The 16,320-nt window shown below is 36.9% G+C and overlaps 2 protein-coding genes across 4 annotated transcripts in view; both read right to left on the bottom strand.

Annotated features, from left to right (window-relative positions):
• Window positions 1–368: 368 nt before the first annotated feature.
• LOC134856867 (coiled-coil and C2 domain-containing protein 1-like) lies at window positions 369–7,443 on the bottom strand. The gene is made up of 6 exons (XM_063873164.1): window positions 7,392–7,443; window positions 4,252–4,600; window positions 3,846–3,975; window positions 1,512–1,663; window positions 1,142–1,232; window positions 369–934 (listed from the first exon to the last, which is right to left on the bottom strand). Exons 1-6 carry the CDS (start codon window positions 7,441–7,443, stop codon window positions 563–565), a joined length of 1,146 nt encoding a protein of 381 aa, XP_063729234.1. The 3' UTR covers window positions 369–562.
• Window positions 7,444–9,890: 2,447 nt separating this feature from the next.
• The window catches only part of LOC134843102 (coiled-coil and C2 domain-containing protein 1-like), a 58,293-nt gene continuing 51,863 nt past the window's right edge, over window positions 9,891–16,320 (bottom strand). For all 3 annotated transcript variants that reach the window (XM_063859587.1, XM_063859586.1, XM_063859585.1), the window contains 7 exons: window positions 16,063–16,218; window positions 15,625–15,831; window positions 13,744–14,092; window positions 13,338–13,467; window positions 11,019–11,170; window positions 10,650–10,740; window positions 9,891–10,442 (listed from right to left, as the gene is read on the bottom strand). In XM_063859587.1, coding sequence (XP_063715657.1) covers window positions 10,071–10,442; window positions 10,650–10,740; window positions 11,019–11,170; window positions 13,338–13,467; window positions 13,744–14,092; window positions 15,625–15,831; window positions 16,063–16,218 — 1,457 coding nt within the window. In that variant the 3' untranslated portion in view covers window positions 9,891–10,070. The remainder of the gene's footprint in view (window positions 10,443–10,649; window positions 10,741–11,018; window positions 11,171–13,337; window positions 13,468–13,743; window positions 14,093–15,624; window positions 15,832–16,062; window positions 16,219–16,320) is intronic.

The following is a 16,320-nucleotide window of genomic DNA, read 5'->3' on the forward strand; positions in this document are numbered from 1 at the left end:
AGCGTTATTGAATTTATTTTCTTCAAATAATAAAAAATCAGCTCGACTAATTTAATTGTCTGAACTACGTTCCTTAACAATACAGAAAACATGTCACCAAACAGAAATTATCCATGTTATCCAATAGAGCTGGAAACTTTTTTCTTTAAAAAAATATACATCAACAAGATCCATACTTCGTTTATCAACACTCAAAAAAAACCTTCTTCGATCTATAATTGTGGTGCTGTTAAAATGCGAGTGAAAAAGCGAAGAGCACGAGCCCAAAAAAATTCATTGGTTAAAAACCGTTTGCAATCTTATATGAGACTAATGTTTCGCTCAGTAATCAGCTACGCATCTCAAGTTTAGGAGACAAAGTCAGAAAATTTAGAATTCGGAGAAATTGCAAAAATAATGGTTCGAGAAAACGTTATTTCATTTTTTTTAGAACGAGCACCATTGTTTGATAGGACAGAAATTGCGAAACTATTTCTATTTATGGGCGAAGGGACATATCAAGTCTTAAATTACATCACAATTCAATTTACATTCTACTCTCAGAGCAGTCATTAGTTTTCTCTTATTTTGAACCTCCAGGGGGCGCTCTGGGCGGGGGTATTGGAGATTTCTTTCTGTTTTTTGGGGGTGACTTGGTACTTGCGCTCAGGGTATTCGGGTCGGTCTCGTTTTTGTTTTCTGCCGGTGCTCGTTTTTTCTCTTTCCCAGCGGTTGAACTGCCTTCAGCTTCCGCTTCACTTGCAATTGCTGTTGTCTGTTGAGGGGAGTTTTGCAATTTAGGAGGCTGAATGGGTTTCGTTGGTTCGGCGTCGACTACCAGCCACTTCTCGATCACATCTTCGGTATCTTTGGACACGAATGGTTCTCTCACTCGCACACTGACCTCAATTTTACCACAAGTGCTTTTACTTCTTGTATGCACGGGGTCCATTAGCTAGAGAACAATTGAACATTTCAAGTTGAAACATCAAAATAACTGATTGGATAATAATATGACAAACGAATCGGAAAAATTGTTAGTTTTAGAAATGTTCCTTTCAGAATAAAAAATCATCTAACGTCAAACTTCCTCAATATAAATCTCATCGTAAACAACATTATTCAAAAAATGCTTCAGTGATACAAAATGATTGTGACTAACTTGAATGACTTCGTGTAGAGTGCACTTTTTGTCCAGTATGTCCAGCTTCACTTGGGCCACTCCTATGGCCCTGTCAGACTTGAAAATACCACTGAAAACGAAAAAAAAACTTCCGCACATTTAAAAAACTTAATTTTAAGGAGTAAGAAACAAACTGATCAAATTTACACAAAACAAACTGATTAGGCGCGACCGCAATTATTTTTGAATAATCAATTCGATCCCTTTTAACGGCTAAACATGTTCTTATCTCCACAGCTAAAACCTATCTGAGTCAACATCATAGACAAAATTTACGGCCATCAATATGCAAAAACCTGATTTGCTTTTAAATTCTATTAAGTCCTACTGTTGATATGAAATTGCTCACCCCTTGGATAGGACTGTGACGTCGAATGTCTTCCTTCTGACCTGTCTGGACATTCTCTCCTTCTTGTCCGATATCGGCAGCTTCTGCTTGAAATTGTACACTGGCTTGTCCGTATTCTTAACCAGACATGTCTGGCCAACAGTTGAGGAGTCCTAGACAATTAAGTCAAGTATTTAAATAACACTGTTGCTTTGTGACCTACTGAACATCAATATTACTATATCACGGTAACTTTTCAAACTATGGTATAATCATTTTGTTTTAAATATTTTTCCACATTTTTCTCAATGCTATCAACTTTTTTAGACCTCAATGGGCTAATAGCCTTGCGTTTAGCGTACCATCACCTTTTATGTCATAACATCCAAGCACATTTTGGTTGATTTGACTATTTAGAGGAAAACTAATTGAGCAAAAAAACCAATCCCTTTGAACTCTAGTTGCCTTATCAGAGGTCAAAATTACTTTCAAAATTTCAGTGCCATATCGCAGCTCAAATGTTCAAGCGCTGAACTACTATGCCATTGAAGATCCAGTTTTGTACATTTTCCTACTTTTAGGTTCACACTCCCAGAGGAATGAACGAACGGGCAGTTTTCTATGTTCCTAATCTACTGTGAAGTAGAGTATTCTCATGGCAGAAGCTCCAAATGGAAGAAAAATCAAGACAATGACAATCTTTTGTATGGTAAAAGTTCTAACAATTGTTCAAAACTTCTTCCGCTTTTAGAAAATTCTATTTCTTTCATTCGGTCCGTCTGCCATGGAGGAATCATGAAGAAAACTCTTTTCCCTACACGGATAGATAGCGTCAGTGTCTTTCTTTTACTGTTTCATTCAATTGAGCAATGTAGATGGCGTTTACACACAGTTCAATTTTGAGCCACGGCCAGCATTCGAAAGAAAATACACTCTAGGGGACCATTAAGCCTATTTCGAACACAATTTATCTAGTTTCTATCGACATTCATCACCACATGTACCCGATGACCTTTTTGAAATTCGGTTGAACCTTAGATGCAAAACGGATATTAAATATACTGCAATTTACTTCAACATTTATACATATAAATCATTTATATAAATCATTGCCAGTTTTTGTTCCGACCAAGGCTGTTCAAAAATTAATGGGGGGAAAAATTAACGGCCATTAATGGATGGCCATTAATGGATTTTTTAATATTCAAAGTGGCATTAATGGATTTTTAATTCGAAAAATTAAAGGCCATTTCCGTTATTTCAGAGAAAGATGTTTTGTGCGGCGGAAAGTGGAAATCCAAACAAAGTGCAAACAAATGTTTGGAGCCGACCTCGAACCGTATTGAAAGATTTTTCAGCGCAGCTGGGTATTCTCTGGGTGAATTGCGGCAGTCAATAACCCCTTTACATCTCGAAGAACAGCTCTTTTTCAGAGCCAATGCACGAATGTGGAATGTTGAAACCGTCAATGACGCTCTTCAAGAAGAAAACTGAGAAACATTCGAACTGAACGCCATTAATGGCCATTAATGGATTTTTAGTTTTCTCCATTTCCGTTAATTGATTTTTTGCTGAAATTTAATTTTTCAATTGAAAATTAATTTTTGAGCAGCCTTGGTTCCGACCCTTTGCGAAATGGGAAGGAACTTCATGTTCGGGTGTGTTTTAGCTTTTTTGTCTTTATTTTTCTTTTCCACACAAAATCAGGTACCACAAAAATTATGGGAAAGAGTCGAATGATGTATCATATTAAAGCTCTTTCAGTTGTGATTCGAACGAAATTTTAAAAATTTCCAAAAAGTTATCCCAGTATCGAGAAAAACATTTTTAAATTTTCCATTTTTAGTCTAAATTCGAGCGAATAATGCGAGCCAGCAGGCTTGCAATAGCTTATTTTTGCTAGAGTTTTCCTCAAGTAAATAAATTTTTGGAGTTTTTTAGCGCCATCTGGAAATTAAAACTTCTGCCAGAAAATTTGAAAAAAAAAAAAAAATTTTATTTTTTGTTTTCTTAGTTATTTTTCTACAACTTTTAAAGATAAAGCTACTGGGAAAAACTGAATGAGTAAAATTTTGAGTCTACAAAATTTCAGAAGTGACGCACGCCAATTATGACGCATTAGCAGTACCAGTCAATTTTAAGAAAAAAAGAAAGTTACCAACTACCATGACTCAATTTATAGAGCGGACGCATTTTAGAAATTTCATACTCTAACACAAGCTATGCGGGTGTAAATATGTATTCTTAGGATTCAAAACTTTTTAACTTTTCAGCATAATTCGAAGGCTTAATGATGTTGTTAAAAATGATGTATCATAATTGTAAACTGAATGTAAGTCTTGTGTAAGTACTCACAGATGGCCAAGGGAAAGACCACTTGGCGAAGGTGGACAGCTCGGAGGGTTTGGTCCCGTCTGCACATGGGAGGTTGATCGCCCGCGACACCAGAACCTCACACTCACCCTCGTTCAGATCACTGTTTACCCTTATCAGAAAACAGTATCAAATAAAGATGACGTTTAACGCTGATTTGTACAGTATGCTTAAGCACACTCTTGTATGTAACGGAGATGCTGGCCACAGGGACATGGGTCTCGGGACGAGCAGTGACACCCATTGTTTGGGAAATAAATTGGCTAGTCTTCTGAGAAATGACACAGCAAAATTTCGATCAATTTGATCATAGATACTGTGCTCGTGCTGGCATAAGTGGTCTTATGAGGAAAACTATCGCCGATTCAATAAACTGGACAATGCTTACCTTATTTTAGTGAAGGCACGTTGCTCATAGTGCATCTTGGGCGGCAACTCTCCCCTCAATCTACACGCCTGCACTACATTCAAGTCTACCGCACTGCATTGCAGCATTTTCTTCGCTTTGTTCACATTGGCAATCTCTCCTATACTTGCATAATACTCCGAGTCGTATTTGCACTTATTGATCTGAAGCTGCAGTTGTTCTTCGATAGACAAAAACAGACTGGCTACCTCTTTTGGGTCGGCGTTGTGCTTCGGGACAGCTGGTTGCTCCACCGGTATGACCAGTGTGTTTCCAGAGAGAACGCCGCCGGCACAGTTTGCCGCAGAAGCATTGGCAGCTTTAAGTGTTCCTAAAAATTTGGAACATACATGATAAAAACAAACAAACAAACAAGCTTCATTGTAATTTTTTTTGATTCAGGACAGTTTCATTTCAATTTCACGCAGTTAGTCCTTCATTTTAAAACTAAAAGGGCAATAACAGAAAATTGTCTCCAATTTTGGAGCTTCAATTTATCAAATAGCTAATTGAAAAAAATTATCTCTTCAAATTATTAAATTTTTACTATGAATGAAGAGCTATATTCGCGACAAAAACTCTAACAACAATATCAAAAAAAAACTACAAGTTAACCAACGAACACTGGGGCGACTTGTTTAACTGCATAATCGAATTGCTAAACTCATATGATATAATGTCATACCACTAGCTCGGAAAAGGGACTGCTTGGTGTTTGTCGCAACATGTTTCAAAATAATTTGATACCCTAGTGAACTAATTATTTTTTCTTAATAAATTCGTCGCAATTCTGTCGACGCTGGTAGGTAGCAACAGCAGGCCAGACAAGAAACCTCGCCACTGATTTGATTCTAGCTAGCAGCATATTTCCTGCTTTCTCGGCCCTTCAACCCACTACAGCATAATGCAATTAAGCTGCCCCTTCCTGGTCATAAGTGAGGGAAATTGGGTTTTCTGAAAAATAAAATTGTTTTTTGAAACTAGGACTCATTCAATTTTTTTCGCGCTATGTGAACTTTATTTATTCAAAATACTTGTTTGCCTTCCTTTTTGCAATCTTAAATGAGAACAAATATCAACATAACTTTCATAAACATGACCTACAGAAGTGTCATCACTTCATTTTTTGACCGTTGAGAAGCTACCATTATTGCAAGCTTTCCACCTGAGAAAAATTTTTTGCCTTCTTTAAGGCCTACAATTGAAGCATAAACCTGATCTCTGATTTTGCACCACTTTTAAAACTATAAACCCGGCCAACAGACAAGACAGTTTGAAAACAGTCACACCACAAAAAGAAACAAAAAAATTATTTTTTTATAAAAGAAACGAAACTCAAGGTAGAACATAGCCAACAGACAGTCAGAAAAGAGTCAATAAACGCAAGTAAACAGAAAAACAAGGCTGACTTGTTTTTTGAAAAAATGTCAGTTTTCAAAATTCACAGAGAAAAAAACAGATGCCCCTAAAGCTTTTTAATTTCCTAAACACTTTATGGTTGGCACTTTTTGATTTAAAAAAATCCAATTTGAGAGAACTGGATCAATAAAAAAAAATTTTGTCTCGCTGAAAACTACATCTGAAAATTAAATTTCATTTTCGAAATTACAGTCAATCACAATTATTTTTTGAATTTTACTCTTTCGCTGTTCGATATGGAGCTTGCCTTCTTTTTAGCGAAGGAATAGAACTGAACTTAGAAAAAAAACCAAACCGCGAAGGAATAAACTTCAGCTTGAACAAGTTTATTGAATTTTCCTTAAAATTCGAAGAAAAAAAACGAACCATCGCGACCTATGTACAAGTCTGAACTATTTTCCTTGACTCTTAAACATATGGCCTTAAAGCTATTTCGAAGCCGATAACAGTTTATCATTGAAACTTTCTCAATAGGTAAAATTTTAATTGCTAGGAAATTGTAAAATTAATATCTATAAAGTTTGATCTAGTTTTTTTGTGCAATTTAAAATTATCTGCTCGATAGTGATTGCCTTCCTTTTAACAAAGGAAACGAACATAACTTAGAAAATCAAAAATCAAACCGCGAAAAAAATAAATTTGAGTGTGAACAATTTTTTTTTAGTTTTCGTTTCAAACTTTTTAAAAAAATAATCTAGAACTATATAAAAATCTGAACTACTTTCAACGCCTTCATAAAAAATACCCTCCTTGAAAAAAGCAAAAAAAAATCATCACGACTTATGTAATATTCTTCTTGAGACTAGTTCGATGGTTATTTTTTAAATCCAAAAACATGATTCCCCCCAAAAAAACTCAAAAAATTAGATGCTTTTTTTCCCACTGAGTCGTGAAAAGGTAAGTTCAATATTGAAATCAGAAGGCAATCACGTTGTTATAATTTTACTAAGTCGACAATTTTATTAGAGGTTGTTAAAAAAATTAGGTAAACCAAAATTTGCATGTCTTGATTAAAAACAACTAGGAGCCCGGCTAAAGTTGGGGGTACGTGTTTGACCTTGAATCAATTTGCTGTACAGGTGCGGCACAAAATATTTTAAAAGTTGGGTTTTGCTTAAAACCTTAGTTGTTTCTAAGCAAAAAAAAACAAAAGAGTAAAAATTTTATTATAATAAATTTTCCCAAGAATATAAAGTTTTTCTTTAAAAAAATCTTATGCAGATGAAATTCACGGAACCTGTACTTGCGGTTGAACAAAAATCTCAGATTTGGGAGGGTAGTTTTAAAAAAAAATGAAATCTTCAAAAACGGTCAAAAAATCAAAAGGTTTATTTTTCTGAGGGCAAAATCAGATCAGTTTTTCCAAGAAGATATCACTTCTCACACAAAACATTGAGGAGTCGCCATTTCTGCAGGAGTAATTATATCGCAACCGGATCTTTAAAAAAAATTTAATTTCAGATTTGCTTGTGTAGTTTTTAAGAAGTTTCTAAAAAATGGTCAAAATTTAACAAACGTTCAAAGAATTTCTAGAATCCATACATTTTTTCAGCTAACACCAGGTTGCGGCCTCTTTATCAGACAAGATTACCAAAACCCGGTTTTTTCGATTGAACAACCTGAGAACATACTTGTCAACGGGCCGGGCCGAGGTTTTCACTTTTGTCAACGGGCCCCAACGGGCCTTACTTTTATTGACTAACCAATGTTATGTTTCAGTGCGCACTGTACAGCTTGCAGTGTGCTAAACGACATGACTACTACGTTCACTGCCGATTCACTGCAGAAACAATTCGACGTGACACGAAGCACGAAATCTTTGACTCTGATTGCGGTCTGAAGGTATCCAAAAGACGGGCAAAACTTTCGCCAACAACCGTTGAGGCAATTGAAATGGTTTCCATGGCTTTTAAAAAAGGTCTTTATAAATAAGTAAAACAATTAATTAAAATTGTTTTGAAACAAATTTGTTTTCTACCAAAAAAGCAGCAACGGGCCGATATTTAATAAATTCCCTGTTCATCGGGCCGCCAACGAGCTCGACTTGAATTATATTGGGCCGGGCCGGGCCTCAATTATGGCGGCCCGTTAACAAGTCTGCCTGAGAATTGGCACGGTAATTTTCGCGTTAAGTCAAGAAGGTTCCAAAAAACTGTCACAGCTTCAAAACTTTAACTTATAGGAAGGCCAACAATTTTTCCTCAAGCAGACTGGGCAAAGCCAATTATAAACATAGGCTTTCAACAATCTGTTGTTCCGATTAAACCTCAGATATCAGATTTGGCAGTAAAGAGAAAAATTCAAAAAAACGTCCAACAAAATTGAAATATTGAGATTTCTGAGTATCATAGCTTCTTGTGTGAAAGAAGGGCGTGACCGCTTATGTTGAAGGGATAAGCGCACCTGTTATTTCAATTGAACCCAAAATCTCCGACGGTCAAAAAATATAAATTTAGAATTTTCCGATGGTCATAACTTTTGATGTCAGAGAAACTTGGGCGTAGTCGCATAAGCAAATGAGTTTCCCACAACTCATTCCTTGAATTGAACCCAAAATCTCAGATATGGCACGGTAGTTTTTGAGAGTAATCAAAAAATTTAAGAAAAGGGTCAAAAACTTTTAAAATTGACTTTTTGCGAGGCCAATAATTTTTAGTGTGAAAAACTTAGTGAGTGGCCATTAAGTGAGTAGCCGGTATCTCCATTCAACCCACAATACCAAATTTGAGAGGTTCAATTCTGAGAAAAGTCGAAACGACTAATAAAACCATCAAAAATCAATCAAAACTATTCCGAGAGCCATATCTTTTTAAGTAAAAGCAATCGGCGTAGCGCTTATGATGGTAGTTTCACAAACCGTTCTATTCGTTTAAAATTAAAACTCAGATTTGAGAGGGGCCGTTTTCGAGGAGACAAAAAATATCAAAAAAAAGGGTGAAATATTCCCCACAGACTTTTTCAAAGGCTGGAGACAGAGGGGTCAAGTAAAAAGAGACTCTAGTACAGTAGATTAGACGGTTTTTGAAAATCAATGCCCCTTTGTTGCAATTCATAAAAAATTTAAGAAAAATCTAAGAACTTTTCCAATAAATTCGAAAGTTTTCTGTAACTGAAAAAAATCAACCGATTGGTGAGCATACATCCATCCTAAATAGTGCGGATGCGAGTGATTAATTTATGTTTCTCTTGAAACGACCTAAAATTAGAACATTAACCCGATAAAAAATAGACCGAGATTGTTTGAGCCGATGAAATTTTTTTTAGCGAAACAGGAAAAAAAACAAATGATATACTAAGTTAAGGTACGTAAAAGCTAAATTTAATAAAAATGCGCGCATCAAATAATGACTATTCCAAGATGAGACAACTAAGCCGACAAAAAAATAATTGACGGGAAGTTTTTATTTTAACAGACTATTTTCCGTTTGAAAAAAGGTCCTGGTCTGCGTCTGAAGACGAATGTATCGAAGATGGCGATGAAGATGACATGTCGACACAATCATTAAGAATTAAAAAAAAATAGTTTATCGATTTGAAACGGCACATAGAGCGCTATGTTAATACTCTGCCAGTTTTTCGATTCATTAGCGAGAGATACGATCTCCATCTTATCCAATCATATTCGATTCCGTATCTATTTCTGTTGAAGAAATTGAACCAACCGTCATTAAAAAAAGCTAACGATACCATATCCTTTCCCAAGTCCCAGGCATATTCGTTACATCTAGGCCTGGAAAAAAATGTATATTTCCGGTTTGATAATGCTTGCTAATCGCAAGCGTAAAGAAACCAGAAATGAAACGCGAAAAGATCAGATTAGAGCGTTATTGAATTTATTTTCTTCAAATAATAAAAAATCAGCTCGACTAATTTAATTGTCTGAACTACGTTCCTTAACAATACAGAAAACATGTCACCAAACAGAAATTATCCATGTTATCCAATAGAGCTGGAAACTTTTTTCTTTAAAAAAATATACATCAAGAAGATCCATACTTCGTTTATCAACACTCAAAAAAAACCTTCTTCGATCTATAATTGTGGTGCTGTTAAAATGCGAGTGAAAAAGCGAAGAGCACGAGCCCAAAAAAATTCATTGGTTAAAAACCGTTTGCAATCTTATATGAGACTAATGTTTCGCTCAGTAATCAGCTACGCATCTCAAGTTTAGGAGACAAAGTCAGAAAATTTAGAATTCGGAGAAATTGCAAAAATAATGGTTCGAGAAAACGTTATTTCATATTTTTTAGAACGAGCACCATTGTTTGATAGGACAGAAATTGCGAAATTATTTCTATTTATGGGCGAAGGGACATATCAAGTCTTAAATTACATCACAATTCAATTTACATTCTACTCTCAGAGCAGTCATTAGTTTTCTCTTATTTTGAACCTCCAGGGGGCGCTCTGGGCGGGGGTCTTGGAGATTTCTTTCTGTTTTTTGGGGGTGACTTGGTACTTGCGCTCAGGGTATTCGGGTCGGTCTCGTTTTGGTTTTCTGCCGGTGCTCGTTTTTTCTCTTTCCCAGCGGTTGAACTGCCTTCAGCTTCCGCTTCACTTGCAATTGCTGTTGTCTGTTGAGGGGAGTTTTGCAATTTAGGAGGCTGAATGGGTTTGGTTGGTTCGGCGTCGACTACCAGCCACTTCTCGATCACATCTTCGGTATCTTTGGACACGAATGGTTCTCTCACTCGCACACTGACCTCAATTTTACCACAAGTGCTTTTACTTCTTGTATGCACGGGGTCCATTAGCTAGAGAACAATTGAACATTTCAAGTTGAAACATCAAAATAACTGATTGGATAATAATATGACAAACGAATCGGAAAAATTGTTAGTTTTAGAAATGTTCCTTTCAGAATAAAAAATCATCTAACGTCAAACTTCCTCAATATAAATCTCATCGTAAACAACATTATTCAAAAAATGCTTCAGTGATACAAAATGATTGTGACTAACTTGAACGACTTCGTGTAGAGTGCACTTTTTGTCCAGTATGTCCAGCTTCACTTGGGCCACTCCTATGGCCCTGTCAGACTTGAAAATCCCACTGAAAACGAAAAAAAACTTCCGCACATTTAAAAAACTTAACTTTAAGGAGTAAGAAACAAACTGATCAAATTTACACAAATCAAACTGATTAGGCGCGACCGCAATTATTTTTGAATAATCAATTCGATCCCTTTTAACGGCTAAACATGTTCTTATCTCCACAGCTAAAACCTATCTGAGTCAACATCATAGACAAAATTTACGGCCATCAATATGCAAAAACCTGATTTGCTTTTAAATTCTATTAAGTCCTACTGTTGATATGAAATTGCTCACCCCTTGGATAGGACTGTGACGTCGAATGTCTTCCTTCTGACCTGTCTGGACATTCTCTCCTTCTTGTCCGATATCGGCAGCTTCTGCTTGAAATTGTACACTGGCTTGTCCGTATTCTTAACCAGACATGTCTGGCCAACAGTTGAGGAGTCCTAGACAATTAAGTCAAGTATTTAAATAACACTGTTGCTTTGTGACCTACTGAACATCAATATTACTATATCACGGTAACTTTTCAAACTATGGTATAATCAATTTGTTTTAAATATTTTTCCACATTTTTCTCAATGCTATCAACCTTTTTAGACCTCAATGGGCTAATAGCCTTGCGTTTAGCGTACCATCACCTTTTATGTCATAACATCCAAGCACATTTTGGTTGATTTGACTATTTAGAGGAAAACTAATTGAGCAAAAAAACCAATCCCTTTGAACTCTAGTTGCCTTATCAGAGGTCAAAATTACTTTCAAAATTTCAGTGCCATATCGCAGCTCAAATGTTCAAGCGCTGAACTACTAACTACTATGCCATTGAAGATCCAGTTTTGTACATTTTCCTACTTTTAGGTTCACACTCCCAGAGGAATGAACGAACGGGCAGTTTTCTATGTTCCTAATCTACTGTGAAGTAGAGTATTCTCATGGCAGAAGCTCCAAATGGAAGAAAAATCAAGACAATGACAATCTTTTGTATGGTAAAAGTTCTAACAATTGTTCAAAACTTCTTCCGCTTTTAGAAAATTCTATTTCTTTCATTCGGTCCGTCTGCCATGGAGGAATCATGAAGAAAACTCTTTTCCCTATACGGATAGATAGCGTCAGTGTCTTTCTTTTACTGTTTCATTCAATTGAGCAATGTAGATGGCGTTTACACACAGTTCAATTTTGAGCCACGGCCAGCATTCGAAAGAAAGTACACTCTAGGGGACCATTAAGCCTATTTCGAACACAATTTATCTAGTTTCTATCGACATTCATCACCACATGTACCCGATGACCTTTTTGAAATTCGGTTGAGCCTTAGATGCAAAACGGATATTAAATATACTGCAATTTACTTCAACATTTATATAAATCATTTCCTGTTGCCAGTTTTTGTTCCGACCAAGGCTGTTCAAAAATTAATGGGGGGAAAAATTAACGGCCATTAATGGATGGCCATTAATGGATTTTTTAATATTCAAAGTGGCATTAATGGATTTTTAATTCGAAAAATTAAAGGCCATTTCCGTTATTTCAGAGAAAGATGTTTTGTGCGGCGGAAAGTGGAAATCCAAACAAAGTGCAAACAAATTTTTGAAGCCGACCTCGAACCGTATTGAAAGATTTTTCAGCGCAGCTGGGTATTCTCTGGGTGACCTGCGGCAGTCAATAACCCCTTTACATCTCGAAGAACAGCTCTTTTTCAGAGCCAATGCACGAATGTGGAATGTTGAAACCGTCAATGACGCTCTTCAAGAAGAAAACTGAGAAACATTCGAACTGAACGCCATTAATGGATTTTTAGTTTTCTCCATTTCCGTTAATTGATTTTTTGCTGAAATTTAATTTTTCAATTGAAAATTAATTTTTGAGCAGCCTTGGTTCCGACCCTTTGCGAAATGGGAAGGAACTTCGTATTCGGGTGTGTTTTAGCTTTTTTGTCTTTATTTTTCTTTTCCATGCAAAATCAGGTACCACAAAAATTATGGGAAAGAGTCGAATGATGTATCATATTAAAGCTCTTTCAGTTGTGATTCGAACGAAATTTTAAAAATTTCCAAAAAGTTATCCCAGTATCGAGAAAAACAGTTTTAAATTTTCCATTTTTAGTCTAAATTCGAGCGAATAATGCGAGCCAGCAGGCTTGCAATAGCTTATTTTTGCTTGAGTTTTCCTCAAGTAAATAAGTTTTTGGAGTTTTTTAGCGCCATCTGGAAATTAAAACTTCTGCCAGAAAATTTGAAAAAAAAAATTGTTTTATTTTTTGTTTTCTTAGTTATTTTTCTACAATTTTTGTAGATAACGCTACTGGGGAAAACTGAATGAGTAAAACTTTGAGTCTACAAAATTTCAGAAGTGACGCACGCCAATTATGACGCATTAGCAGTACCAGTCAATTTGAAAAAAAAAAGAAATTTACCAACTAACATGACTCAATTTATAGAGCGGACGCATTTTAGAAATTTCATACTCTAACACAAGCTATGCGGGTGTAAACATGTATTCTTAGGATTCAAAACTTTTTAACTTTTCAGCATAATTCGAAGGCTTAATGATGTTGTTAAAAATGATGTATCATAATTGTAAACTGAATGTAAGTCTTGTGTAAGTACTCACAGATGGCCAAGGGAAAGACCACTTGGCGAAGGTGGACAGCTCGGAGGGTTTGGTCCCGTCTGCACATGGGAGGTTGATCGCCCGCGACACCAGAACCTCACACTCACCCTCGTTCAGATCACTGTTTACCCTTATCAGAAAACAGTACCAAATAAAGATGACGTTTAACGCTGATTTGTACAGTATGCTTAAGCACACTCTTGTATGTAACGGAGATGCTGGCCACAGGGACATGGGTCTCGGGACGAGCAGTGACACCCATTGTTTGGGAAATAAATTGGCTAGTCTTCTGAGAAATGACACAGCAAAATTTCGATCAATTTGATCATAGATACTGTGCTCGTGCTGGCATAAGTGGTCTTATGAGGAAAACTATCGCCGATTCAATAAACTGGACGATGTTTACCTTATTTTAGTGAAGGCACGTTGCTCATAGTGCATCTTGGGCGGCAACTCTCCCCTCAGTCTACACGCTTGCACTACATTCAAGTCTACCGCACTGCATTGCAGCATTTTCTCCGCTTTGTTCACATTGGCAATCTCTCCTATACTTGCATAATACTCCGAGTCGTATTTGCACTTATTGATCTGAAGCTGCAGTTGTTGTTCGATAGACAGGAACAGACTGGCTACCTCTTTTGGGTCGGCGTTGTGCTTCGGGACAGCTGGTTGCTCCACCGGTATGACCAGTGTGTTTCCAGAGAGAACGCCGCCGGCACAGTTTGCCGCAGAAGCATTGGCAGCTTTAAGTGTTCCTAAAAATTTGGAACATACATGATAAAAACAAACAAACAAACAAGCTTCATTGTAATTTTTTTATGATTCAGGACAGTTTCATTTCAATTTCACGCAGTTAGTCCTTCATTTTAAAACTAAAAGGGCAATAACAAAAAATTGACTCCAATTTTGGAGCTTCAATTTATCAAATAGCTAATTGAAAAATATTATCTCTTCAAATCATTCAATTACTACTATGAATGAAGAGCTATATTCGCGACAAAAATTCTAACAACAATATCAAAAAAAACTACAAGTTAACCAACGAACACCTGGGGCGACTTGTTTAACTGCATAATCGAATTGCTAAACTCATATGATATAATGTCAGACCACTAGCTCGGAAAAGGGACTGCTTGGTGTTTCTCGCAACATGTTTCAAAATAATTTGATACCCTAGTGAACTAATTATTTTTTCTTAATAAATTCGTCGAATTCTGTCGACGCTGGTAGGTAGCAACAGCAGGCCAGACAAGAAACCTCGCCACTGATTTGATTCTAACTAGCAGCATGCTTCCTGCTTTCTCGGCCCTTCAACCCACTACAGCATAATGCAATTAAGCTGCCCCTTCCTGGTCATAAGTGAGGGAATTCAATTCGGATTACCACCACAGCCTTATCGCTTCTTACAACCTCTGTCTGCGTGAAATACAGCAAAAAATAATAGCCTTGCCTTCTCAAAGGTATCTACCCTTAGGTAAAACTTCGAATCCCGCTCTATATTTCGCCCGCTTTTAAATGCATAGATGATAGAAGACCATTAATTTGGAAAAATCGATTTAACAATAGGTACTCCTCCTCATAGACCTCCCGTTTTGACCCTAGTGTCCAAACCACTCCCCCGCAATCAAAGATATGAAAAGAATAGCCATCCTCCAGACAAAATCGAAAGCATCACTCTGAAATGATTTCAAAATTGCTCTCAAAAGCAAATGCGTCACGCAAAAATGTAAAAAGCCTTTTCCTTTTTTTCTCTTTTCCTCTATTGGAAAAAGTTTCCGAGAAAAACCTTGCGACTCTGTAGCCTGAAAGAATAGCCATGCTTTCAAAAACTGCAAAATTTTTTTATACAATTAAGCAAAAATTAGACAGAGCCCAAGCTGCGCTTCGCAAACACTAGCCAAAACAGGACAAAAAGCAGCTCTAGAGTTCTAAAAAGTTCAATAAGAGCAAGTAAAAATAAGCCTAAAAATTCGGACTCGAGCCTACCCCAACCTAGAAATTAAGAGTCTCGCGCAATAACCACTCAGCCACGGACGCTTAGTCAATCACAAACACTAGCCACAAATAAAGCACAGAAGTAAACACTTTTATTTGCGAGTTAGGTTAGAAAAAAAAGAAGGTTCGTAGTAAAACGCTCGCTAGCGTAATCATCTAATCTTGCTAAATTTCAGATGATTAGACAGGAAAAAATCTCAACGATAGAACAGAATATTACATTTGTGAGCCTTCGAGACTGACACGAAAATAATAGACTTAAGCTTGAAGAGCATATAGTTGCAATCCTTACCAGAAAGATCTGGGGGAATCTGTGCCAAATCAACTGGTTTTCCCAACTTTGCAGCAGCAATCATGGGGTCGAACCCCTTGCATAGTTTCAGGTATCTCTTGGCCTCTTCAATGTCGTTGCGCTTCTTGCAAGCAATAGCAGCACTTCGATACTGTTGCTGTCGCTTCTCCAGAAAATCAACTGTCATCTGGATCTTATTGGGTGGCGCTAGAGCAAAAACAATGTTTGTATAATGCTTCACTTATACCAAAGCTTCTTAGTACAAACCACTACGGTGTATCGAAGTCAAAAAAGAGAAAAAAACTAAGTGAGTCCCTTTTTTCCTAAATAAAACTATAAATGTGAGCTTTTTTGAAGGTTTCGACTATTAGCAATTTTTGAAAGAAAATGGTATCGCGATGCATCTAAAAGTAATAAATTCTAAGAAACGGGTGTAACCTTGTGCGTTTGCTGCACTTGGTTGCGTTCTAGCTGCAGCCTGCTTGGAGGGGTGATTCGGTGGTACAGGAGGAGGTGCTCTAGTAGGGGGCTGCTCCGAGTTGACTGCGGCGGCGGCTGGCGATGACTCAGAGGTGAAAGAGGGAGCTCCGCTTTCTGAAATACACAAATGCAGTGAACTCCGAACGCTATAGATTCGGTTGTCTGAGACCAGCTTGAAAATTCAGAAAGGCCAAACGCCTAACGTATGGAATAGAT

The sequence above is a fragment of the Symsagittifera roscoffensis genome, chromosome 1 (assembly GCF_963678635.1).
Source record: "Symsagittifera roscoffensis chromosome 1, txSymRosc1.1, whole genome shotgun sequence".
In the NCBI taxonomy this organism is placed as follows: Eukaryota; Metazoa; Xenacoelomorpha; order Acoela; family Convolutidae; genus Symsagittifera; species Symsagittifera roscoffensis.

What these genes read in the sequence shown, in the direction of transcription:
- LOC134856867 (XM_063873164.1), bottom strand. Translation starts at nt 7,443, where the DNA reads ATGTCGTTTAGCACACTGCAAGCTGTACAGTGCGCACTGAAACATAAC. An exon ending in CGCACTGAAACATAACATTG is followed by an intron (nt 4,601 to 7,391) that starts GTTAGTCAATAA and finishes CCAAATTTTTAG; the next exon opens with GAACACTTAAAGCTGCCAAT. An exon ending in CTCTACACGAAGTCATTCAA is followed by an intron (nt 935 to 1,141) that starts GTTAGTCACAAT and finishes ATTGTTCTCTAG; the next exon opens with CTAATGGACCCCGTGCATAC.